Source organism: Apium graveolens, chromosome 9 (assembly GCF_009905375.1).
Source record: "Apium graveolens cultivar Ventura chromosome 9, ASM990537v1, whole genome shotgun sequence".
Taxonomy (NCBI): Eukaryota; Viridiplantae; Streptophyta; class Magnoliopsida; order Apiales; family Apiaceae; genus Apium; species Apium graveolens.
Window position 1 is genome coordinate 267424208 of NC_133655.1, and position 11288 is coordinate 267435495.

Genomic DNA, 11288 nt, shown 5'->3' on the forward strand with positions numbered 1-11288 from the left:
TCAACTCTTTACATGGGGTGAAAGGGCCATTTTTGAGAATATGAACATATAATGGATTGACCATCTTTATAAACAACAACATTTTCTTTTTCCATAATGTGTAGTTGGATCTGTCAAAGGCAGAAATCTTGATATTGCTAATCTTCCGTGTATTCATTCTTCCAAGATTTTTAATCTATTTTCTTTCAAATTTTGCTCTGATACCACTTGTTAGGTAATGAATACAACACAGAGGGGGGGGGGGAATGTGTTTTGGATATTTTAAGGCTTTTTCAATGTTTGTTAGTAGGTGAACAAAGCAGATAAAAAATGCAGCAATATTATGTAAATTGAAAATAAACAGTGCACACAAAATTTTAAAATTCACTTAATTTTGTATTAAAATCAAGCTAGTGGTTTGCTACAAATCCTGGGTCTTTATAAGTAAAGAACTCAGCTTCTTCCTCGAGAGAGTTACAAGAAATTTTAGATATGTTTGATACAATTAAAAGCAAATGATCTGTGTTTACTTTATAGATTAGTAAACACAGGTTTACACACCATGCAATAGAATGTACTAAACCCTACTTTAAGTTATCTCTAAAACTTTCCATTTCTGGCTTAGTGTATCTTTGCAAATCCTGTGAATCTGTGACTTTCCTTTGTCAGTTAATCTTGGCCTTTGATCTTGTACTCTTCAAGCTGCTTTTGTAGACTATTCAATCTAACTAATTAGATTGTCTGTTGATTGATAATCTTGGATATTTAACTTATCTGCATTTTGTACTTGAGCTTCATATCGAGATCTCCAGTTTGATCTATAGAGAACTGACATCTCGATAAGTATAATGGATTATCGAGATCTCTTAATTCTCTATAAGTGTTTTGACTTGTCGAGGTCTCTTGGTTCTCTATAAGTGAACTTGGCTTGTCGAGGTCTCCAAATTTCTGCATGTGAAAGTGACTTGTCGATATCTCTGAGATCTCTATAAGCATATTGACTTATCAATATCTCTTAGATCTCTAATGAGAATTTTGACTTGTCGATATCTCAAATCTTCATATCTTCATTTTGACTTGTCAATATCTCTGAGTTCTCTAATGCAGAAATGACTTGTCGATATCTCAGAGATCTCTATATACATCTTGACTTGTAGATATTTCTGAGATCTCTAATGATAATTTGACTTTTCGATATTTCCAATTTTCATGTCTTCATTTGGCTTGTCGATATAACTGAGACTTCTCTATAAGCTATTTTGGACTTCTCGATAAGTCATTCTGGAGTTATCGAATGACTTCTCCATATGACTTGATCTGTGACTTGTAGATATCTTGACTTAGATTATTTTTCCCAAAAAGAATTTATTCAACTCCAAACTTCTTCATAATTTCTCTGAGACATGATCTTCTTGATCTTCTTCCAGAGTTTATTCTTAGGCTTGAGACTGTTTACAGAAAAATACTTCATTCTAATCTTTTACATTTTTACAGACTCAAATGATACAATACAAATTATAAATTTACATTATCATACAACTAATTCTTAGGATTGTCAATTTGACTTAGTTTTGTTATAGTATATACATGTCTTGCACAACAGTTAACAATCACCGAGTACTAACCAATAAGAATAAAGAAGTGCACAAATTCCCCGCCTCAAGTTTTAAGGTTGATTTTTCTTCTTATGAATTCCCACCTTCAAAATTCAATGAGTTCTAGTAAAAGCAAATTGTCACCAAAATGGGTAGAATAATTCTTGATAAATTATAGATTTAATTAAGGGTTCCAACCTCTTCAAGATTTATACTCTTAATGTACACATGACTATTAATCTTCTAGTAAAATCATAAGTTGTGACTGATCTTTGCATATGAATACGAAAACTACTAAATCGTAATTTAGAATAAATGATAAACATAAATTATAAGTTAATGTTATTAATAAATTATAAGAAGGTAAGGGAAGATGTTTACATAAGTCTAGAAATGTCAAATTCCGTACCTTAGCAAGATCGATCAAATTCAGGAGGCACAAAGCTTTCTTCTTACAAACAAATTAGTTCTACACCTAACAAATGTCATACATTTCATATATTATGCCAATATGTATCTAAATCTATAAATAATGGAAAGTAACTAATTGCAAGTAACTAATCAGTCAGTTTGATTTTAAGGAGGAATGCATATTCAATACATATTTAAAAGCAAATACATATTCTCTTTAAATGTGTATTTAATATTTAATTTAATACAATGTATTTGATTTTATAGAATTAGTGTTCAGCAGATCATATTGTGTCTGCTTTTAAAAGCAATACACAAGATACTTAAATTAAACTTAGTATCAAACTTGATTAGCTATTGAAAATATCACCTTTCTGAAAAAAGTTTCGTTGCACGAATTTTTGCAAAAAGATACTCCCTCTGTCCCTCCCATTTGTTTACACTTTCCTTTTTTGACACTTTCCTTTTTTGGATGTCCCTTCCAATTATTTACATTTCAAAACTTTCCAAAAATAGTATGATTTTTATAATTTTTAAAATAACTACATCCACTACTTCTCTCTACTATACCCACTTTATACATATAATATTAATCGGTCCCACTACTTTACTCACTTTTTTAACTTTCCTCCACTATTTTATCATTTTTCTTAAACTCTGCGCCTTTGGGAGGGACGGAGGGAGTATTATTTCGTCCAAATATGTATCGAATAGTTACAAAATTTAGTAGCATTAAGCACTAACAATCAAAAACTATCTCGGATCTTTAATCAAACATCTAGAGTGTAGAAATTTAAACTAATAAATATATAGAACTTACCCATTTCTTTAAGTCCATTTATAAATGAAGAACAAATCGTCGTAACAAAAATCTTCATAGTCCGTGTACCAGATACATGGTTAAAAGTTGGATTGATCAAATAAAAATTAATACAAATCAGAAAGAACAATCTAGTTAAATAAGTACTCAAAAACAATCATATTTTGATTAAAACATTTAATGGCAAAAAATCATATCACAAAAAATATATGACTTATATTCAATCATTTATTATAAAATATAAAAAGTTTTGATAATTTGATGTAGAAGAATGAGATGAAAGGTAAAATTAAATAGATAGAGATAATTGGTTTTGAAGCTTAAATTCAAAATTTGAAATAGAGAAAAAAGTGGATAAAAGTAGTATAACGATTTCAAAATACAAATTAATATATATAGATGAAATTTCGATGAATGTTTGAAAATTTGAATTATTAAAAAATATGCATTTTTTATGTATTGTATGTAGGCGGCGTGGGGGTTCTTTTTCTTCGTAAAGTAAGTAGAAATTTTGTTTTTGTACTTATTTGAATGGCATTTTATGTAAATAAGTATTTGAATGGCATTTTATGTAATTAAGTATGAAAATCTTCGGCCATGGGTGTAAATAATCATATTTTTAGTGGGTCCCGGATTTATTATATAAATACGAAAGTGAATATTCTAGAATGATGCTAAAAGAAAGCAAAAATGAAAAAATTACAATAAATAAAATACAATAAATTGAGTGGTAAAGAGCTGTAAACTTGGCTATAAAAGCCCCATCCTATCTCTTACATTAGCTTCTTTCCTTCGCTTTTTGTTCAATCACTTGTAAGTTTCTCTCCCTCGCTCTCTCTTTCATTTCAGTTTTTTACTATGTTTTATTTATTATGTTTATGTCTTATGCTTATATTCATGTTTGTGTATTAATTGATCTAATTATGTTCTGTTAATCTTACAGATATTACCGTGAATCTCTTCGCAGGACACCGATTAGCTTTGTTTTTAACTTTGCTTTGTAAAATTGTTTATAAGTATTTGCCCGATCTGTTTAATTCGATGATCTGGATGTTACGTCTAATGATCCGATGATTTTCATGCGTCGTATTCGTATTCTTCACTCATTCTCCGTTGTTTATCTCTATTGGTTCTATGTCTTTTCGTTGATTAGCCTCACCTGACAAATCCCCAATTTTTTTTAATTCAAAACCCTAATTTTAATTTTTTTTTACCCAAAGAACTGTTTATTTGACCTGACCCGACCCGACCCGGGATTGTTATAAAAAAGAGATTAGCTAGTTAGGATAGAAATGGCATCTATGCAAAATCAGAATCAAGTTAGTTCGGGGTCTGATGGTGATTTGCGATATGCGACGTTTGATGAGAAGAAGAGGAAGAGGATGATTTCCAATAGGGAGTCGGCGAGGAGGTCCCGTATGAAGAAGCAGCAGCATGTTGATAAACTGATTGCGGAAGTGAATCAGTTGCAGAGCCAAAATAAGGTTGTTTCTGAGAAGATTAATGAAGCAACAGATAAGTTTGTCGGAGTTGTGTCGGAGAACAATGTGTTGAGAGCTCAGCTTTCGGAGTTGACTGATAGGCTGCACTCGCTCAACTCGGTGTTGCATATTGTGGAGGAGGTGAGTGGGCTTGCTATGGATATTCCTCAGGTGCCGGATATTTTGATGGAACCGTGGCAGCTTCCTTGTCCAGCACAACCGATCATGACGTCTGCTAATATGTTCAACTTTTGAATGGAGGTGCTGGATGCTGTTGCTATATGGTTCCATTGCTTATGTTTATTGATTTCTATCAGTGTTGATAATAAGTGTGATGAGATGTTAATGCATCATGTTAGGATGTCATGAACTTCGTTTGATTATTGTATTAAGGAGGCTAGTTTCTAAATATTTGATGGTTTAGTTTTGCTTGATATTGGATGGTTTTACTCTTTTTTTTTTGTTTTATACATCGTATTATGAAATGTTTTATGTTGGTAATTTAGTTAGTCTACTATCATTCTCGAGTAATGGGAAGGTCAAGGAAACTTTGCACAATGTTCTTGTCTGGCAGAACCTTAAATCTGAGGTGTCTGGCTATGATTCTGTATTAGTTTTGTTTTTGTTATTGCATTGCAGATGATGCCAAGGGCCATGTTTCATTAAATATTTATAATCGAGTTTCAATTCGGTACTGTTATCATATAACGTTGTCTGTCAAATATTCATGATCCAGCTTCATTTCTAGATAATTATCGTATATCTTTGGTCTTGTATAAGCAGATTTGAAACAACAATTCATATTTCTGGTATTTAACACATTTTTGACAAGTGTTAGCATACATTACTTGCTCTTTCTTCATTGTTTGAAGCTCCCACAGGCATCCCATAGTGCCATGCCCCTGTAAACAACCTCCAAAATGGAGTCATTTGAGCCATCCGCTTATTTGAGTTATTGATTTATTTTCACCGATCAGTTACAAAATTATACTATTCCTCTTTAATGTCGATAAAAATGCACATTTTCTGGTTGAGTCAGTCAGTTATGAAGCGGTGTAGGCTACCGTATTTCTGCGTTCTTGATTTGGCAATAAGCTGGCCAGAGCCTAAATTTGTCATCCAAAATATCATTCACCTCATCAATGTCTATTGCTCAGGAAAGAGGCATGGATTCCGGTCTCGCCGATTTCATTTGAAGGTTGGTAACCCCTCTATCTATATACACACCCCTCCATCTATATACACAGACAACTGTGTGATTTAATGGTTTACGTGAGCTGTGCTACCATAATAATTAATGAGAAAACCTCTTTAAAATGTTTTCCTTGACAATCGGCTTAATAACTATGGACCGCTGATACTATAGCCATTGGTGAGATTAATCAACTTCAAGTTTATAGTTCAAAGATAAAATTGTCCACGCCTTTATTTACTTAAGCGCATTACATAAACAAGCTTCACTAGTACAGGCGAAATGGACAAAAGTTTGATGTGCAGAGCTGAGGTAATGAAAATTTTCGAAAAATGGACCATCCAGAAACTACAAATGACTTGTGATGTGGCTTTCATCTTGCATGGATGTCCATAATAACTTGCAGCAGCTTTGTTGGGTTCACTGGTTTTGGAATATGATGATCCATTCCAGCTTCAATCATCATCTTTATTTCTGGATCACTTGTGTGTGCGCTTAAAGCTATTATTGGTATGTGAATGCCATGGCGTTTCTCTTCTTCTCGGATGCGTCTCGTTGCTTCAAAACCATTCATAATTGGCATCTACAACATAAAATAACATTATTTCATGCATTGCGATAACAAGAGACTGAAGATGAGAATGCATATTCAACAAAATCATATTTCAGACCATCTACCTGGCAATCCATGAAAATGTAATTGTAAGGTAGGACGTCAGAAGTTTTTTGTGTCCTTAGATTATTCAGACTTAGGCAAACAAGTTCCAGAGCCTCTTTCCCATTCATACAAATTTCGACACTTGCTCCAAGTTTAGAAATAACAGAACATGCTATTTTCCTCAACACTATGTCATCTTCTGCCACCAAGACTTTCTTCCCGCCCAAAGGTTTCTCATTTCCTGGCCCACCCAGCTCTTTGATACCTCCTTGAAGTTTAGGGATACTTTTAGCGGAAGAGTCATGTGATGAGGTTATCACTGTTTTAGCACTAGTAGCATTGGGTTCTGAGGGTAGCTTTGGAATTGATGAGGTGATTTTATTTTCCTCAGGTGCTGAAAATTTGTGTATTTGTGCATGATACTCTGGAAAAATCTGATATAAGCGAGATCCATGAAATGGCTTAAATATAATCAGATCATTTGGAGGGAGTTTATCCGTATCAAGGCCTTGAAAGTGAATATTTCGAGCTCCTGGTTTATCTAGCCAAACAATCCTGCTGGAAATACTGCAATGGCCTTTTCTAAATTCAGCCACAGCCTTGCTGAGTTCACGAAATGATCCTCCATCTGTATCTATCACAATCATAACATATTTTAATGTACTTACAGTTTTCGTCTTCTGAGTGGTAGAACTGCGTGGTGTTGGTGTTCTTATACAGTCACTTTTTGAGCTTAGGTCAGATCTTTCTGATGAACTACTCCAAGTACGTAAGAGCTTCTTCTTGACAACTTTCAGAGAACTAGAAAACTGTTCATAGTTCTTTACAGCCAAAACTCTAAATCCTAGCTGTCCCAAAGATTTCTTAGTAACCTTGCGCCTTTCTTCGCTCTGGATAAAAAGAACAACTAGGGTTCCTTCCATCTCTGGGCCATGCCTTAAAAGGGTTTGTTCTAAAGACTGATCAGATCCACCAGATCCATAGCCACCATATGACTCAAGGTCATATTCTCTTGCATTACCAGTTATGCCGTTGGTCTTGCATAGAGTGAGGTAAGTATTGAACTTGAAGCAGGTTCCTCTTCTGCCAACTTCTTTATCTTTAATTACTATCTCCCCTCCCATTAGACGTACAAGAGCTTGAACAATATTAAGCCCCAAACCAGTGCCTTCTTGTCCATCAGCTGTCTCCTTAACTTGAACATAGTCCTCAAAGACCGATTTTGCCTTCTCTTTGGGAATTCCCTTTCCTGTATCATCTACCTCAAATATAAACTCCATGCAATTTTCATCTCTTTGGAGAGATTTTTTAGTTTCATAGTCATCACATGCTTTATCTTCTTTAGAGTACAAGAAAGAAAACCAAGTTAGTAGAGTACTTTTACTGTTGGTTAGTATCGAATCATCAAAAGTTGGTTTCCTGGCATAAGCTCTTATTGAGACATGCCCCTCTGAGGTGAACTTGACAGCATTGCTTACTAAGTTACAGAGTATCTGTTTCAGCTTCCCTCTATCTCCTTTAACATGGGAAAAATTTGTAACGGAGCCATCGCAGAGATCCAACACCACATCTACACCCTTCTTCATGGCTACCGAATAAAACAAATCAGCTACATCTTCAAGTAATTGTGCCACATCAAAATCTTCTTCTTCTAGTTGTATTTTCCCAGACTCAATCTTACTGGTATCCAGAATTGTATTCAAAATACCTGCATATTGTACACACACAAAGATAATATGAGCAAGTGTGTTTTTATGTTACTAGTAAACGACTGACCATGCACCTTACCTAGTAGGTCCTTTGTACAAGCTTCCATTTGTACTAAATTTGCCTTCAATTCGGATCTAGGATCTACCAACTCGTGACATAACTCTATCAAACCCGACATGCCTGCTAGTGAAGCACGGACGTCGTGGCTTGCACGGGCCAAAGCATGGCTCTTATTCATATTCTTCCTTTCAGCTTGTTGGCTGGCTTCCATTTGTTGTATTAGAGCAGCACGTAACTTCATCTTTGTCCTTTCCCCGCCAGCAATTAGAAGCAGAAGATAAATTATAGTAATAGATATAGCAGCTATTATAAGCAGTACAGCAACAAGCACATTATTGAAGCTGTGCACAAAGCTCTGTGGTCTTTTATATGGTATAGCCAATATATAAACCTACAATTGAACAATAAAATGTATACCCGTGATCACATTGCATATAGGGAGAGAAATGTTTCAGAAAGAGGGGAAGGGAACACATACCAATTCCACTCCTACAATTTCTAGGGGTGAACAGAGTAACGAATACTTGGTTCCCCGAATGTTAAAATTTGATGCCTCCATAGTGCTGTCATTCTGTTGACATGTAACATTGCCAACTTGACCTACTAGAGCACCATTTGAATTCATTAGCTGGATTGAGACTGAATTGCTCTTTATGACCATGCGAGTGTATGGAATCGTCCCTTCTAGTAGGACTATTCCATCTTTTGTAGCCAAGTATAAACTGCCACTATCACCATAAAAACTGGATAAGAACTTGAGGAGTGGTTTCACACGAAAACCAAGAGATATGGTTCCTCTTCCATCCAAAGAAGCTGTATTAAGGAAGTGAAGATCTTGGGAATCATTCCATGATGTTCCTAGCGAAGCAAATCTTTTTGTACTTGCATTAGTGATACTTGGAGAAGTAATCGCAGCTTCTCCATATGGCTTTCCAGTGTTTTGACTGACTGGCTGAGTGTACCAGGTGTACTTTGTTGAGTTCTTTTGGTTGATAGGCGATGACGAGTTAGAATACACAGCAAGAGGCTGTTGTTTTTCTCCGCTGTAGTATGAGAAGAATGAGCCATCCGTTCCAATAAATGAAACTTGTGAAAGATATGGAATAGTTATAAATGCTTGAAACAGCAGAGGAGCCACCTGCATTTGGAAAGAACTCACAAAAAACACAAAAACTCTCAGTATAACTATGCTGTTTTTTGCTTAACATAGACGTCAGTTGTGTGTAAACTCGGGTACATAACATAAACTTCCACGTCTACATACTACATTATGCGTATTTGTATATAACTGTGTATTGTTAATTCAAAGTAGCTTAACAGGTAAGTAGCATCATTGATCCATTTCTACTGTTCTTTTTTGTAACCACAACTTTTTGCTGCAGGCATTAGTAGGAGTACCTCTGATTCAATCACAGGAAATGAAATCTTAGTTTGGTTCACTGATGTGCTTAAAATTCTTGCAAGGTTCGTAGCTGATGAACTCAATGGAGCCAACAATCCAGCTTTGCTTTCAATCTCTGACATTATTTCTTGATTCAAACTCTGAGAAATTCTTTCTAGATCCCCAGTTGTCCTGTTCTTAATGATCTGTAGTAGGAATGCCACAGTCGGAAGCACCAGCACCACATATACCTGTTTACCATATTCATGTTATTACATCCTTCTAATCACGCCACAAACTTGCAGACAGACAAAGATTCATAGTTTAAGCAAATCTTTGACTTACATTGTAGTGTGTTCAAAATAAATAAAAAAATATTGCATAAACACTACGTTTGTATTCAAATTAATTGTATGTATACAAAAGTAATTGACCATAACTAAAATTGATGTCCTTGGATTGATAACAAAACTCTTTTGACCTGCCTTGGAGTCGAAACAACCCTAACATATTAGAATTTCAATTCCAAAATTATAGTTTAATATTGCTCCCAGAATCGATCTTGGTGATCCACTCTTCAACTCCACGTTGATTTTTCGAGTTTCGATGCACATAAGTTAGCATGGTATACATGTTAATTGTCCTTAGGTCTTTACCCTGCCAAACTAATTACGAATCAAGAAATAGAAGTTCTCCGAAACATGAAAGAAACAATCATTTGTATCAAGAAATAGCAGTTTTCTAAAACATGAAAGACAATAATTTGGAGAAGTTCTCCTAAACATGAAAGACACAATCAAACGAAAAATATAATTTTATCTATTTGCAAAGAGAAAGTACCACAACACTGAGCACACCAAAATGACTCAGCACTATGGAATTTTTCAGCTTCATTGTTCTTGAACAATGTCTTCTCTGTGCTGCCATTAAAAATAAAATTCTGTAATATGCAAAAAAAACAAATAGTGGGAATTTGAAACCAATTTCTTATAATTATGTGCATGATATCTGGATAAAATCTTGAAAATCTCATTAGTAACTCTACACATATTTGAAGTAATAGCTTCTATATGGCAACAGATAATTTAGCTCAGTTTTCCATGTTTAAACATCTAAATCTTGAGAGATTATTCCAAACTTGAGCCTTTAAAATTTGTAACTTCCAATATGTTTATTTAAAAAGGTACTATATTCATATTAGAGATATTGTGATTGCTGGAATTTTATCAATCTTATTGAATGAGACCAAGTGTAAGAATCTTTTAAGAATCAACATAATTAATTGATTTGTGGTTTCAAAGTGGTTTCAAAATGATCATGATTAAAAATCATTTCGACATATTTACAAGTTTTAAAAACATAATTCCTTGAGCTCTCGGAACATATTTTTTCTAAGAGATTAATAGATTCCCTCCAAATAATATACTCTTCTTATGTTCTGTTTAATTTGATTGATAATTATCGCTGGCGCCGACACATGTACAGCTTCCAGTTATGCTTGATTGAGTTATAAAATCTTTAGAGGTGATTATTGGTTATATTCTACTTATTAATTTTTTTTGAATAATTAGGCATATATTACAAATGAGTATTTGTTGAACTCGGAATTGGAACACAAAAAACAAGTCATTAATCACTTGAGTTTATTATTTTATTTATTTATAATATAACTATTAGCGTACTGTGATGTCTTTTAGGTGGTGAGTTTTCTTTTATTGGATCCACGGTATAAAGTTTGCGTAAATTTGAACCACTCGACTTCTCTGAATTGGTTTCATTTATTCGAGTTTGTATTTTTCGATGGAAGAACTTGCAAAGAGAAATTGACAAAAGGTACAAATCCGCAGGATGAAGTGACAAAAATGTACAGTAGTGACTAGTGACTTGTGAACTATCTTGATGCAAAACATCATTGTTCTGTACCAGATTGTTGTTATTTTGACAGTCAACAATCTCTGTCTGCTTCTAGGTTTTCTGATAAGCTTTATGACACAAATTTGT

The 11288-nt window shown here is 34.2% G+C and overlaps 2 protein-coding genes across 2 annotated transcripts; one reads left to right on the forward strand and one right to left on the reverse strand.

The window, feature by feature from the left end:
- The first annotated feature begins 3490 nt into the window (after positions 1 to 3490).
- On the forward strand, positions 3491 to 4720 carry LOC141686894 (bZIP transcription factor 53). Its single transcript, XM_074491987.1, has 2 exons — positions 3491 to 3618; positions 3749 to 4720. The coding sequence occupies exon 2, from the start codon at positions 4098 to 4100 to the stop codon at positions 4539 to 4541; it is 444 nt and encodes a 147-aa protein (XP_074348088.1). The 5' UTR covers positions 3491 to 3618; positions 3749 to 4097; the 3' UTR covers positions 4542 to 4720.
- A 972-nt stretch (positions 4721 to 5692) lies between these two features.
- On the reverse strand, positions 5693 to 10227 carry LOC141686899 (histidine kinase CKI1). Its single transcript, XM_074491992.1, has 6 exons — positions 10128 to 10227; positions 9305 to 9538; positions 8385 to 9044; positions 7925 to 8297; positions 6157 to 7844; positions 5693 to 6061 (listed from the first exon to the last, which is right to left on the reverse strand). Exons 1-6 carry the CDS (start codon positions 10212 to 10214, stop codon positions 5852 to 5854), a joined length of 3252 nt encoding a protein of 1083 aa, XP_074348093.1. The 5' UTR covers positions 10215 to 10227; the 3' UTR covers positions 5693 to 5851.
- Positions 10228 to 11288: the final 1061 nt, after the last annotated feature.

Bases quoted from the DNA above. Each gene is read 5' to 3' on its own strand.
- LOC141686899 (XM_074491992.1), bottom strand. From the start codon at position 10,214: ATGGCAGCACAGAGAAGACATTGTTCAAGAACAATGAAGCTGAAAAAT. The intron at 9,045-9,304 runs GTACTCCTACTA...TTCCAAATGCAG, and splicing joins TTCCTGTGATTGAATCAGAG to GTGGCTCCTCTGCTGTTTCA. The intron at 8,298-8,384 runs GTATGTGTTCCC...GTTCAATTGTAG, and splicing joins AAATTGTAGGAGTGGAATTG to GTTTATATATTGGCTATACC.
- LOC141686894 (XM_074491987.1), top strand. From the start codon at position 4,098: ATGGCATCTATGCAAAATCAGAATCAAGTTAGTTCGGGGTCTGATGGT.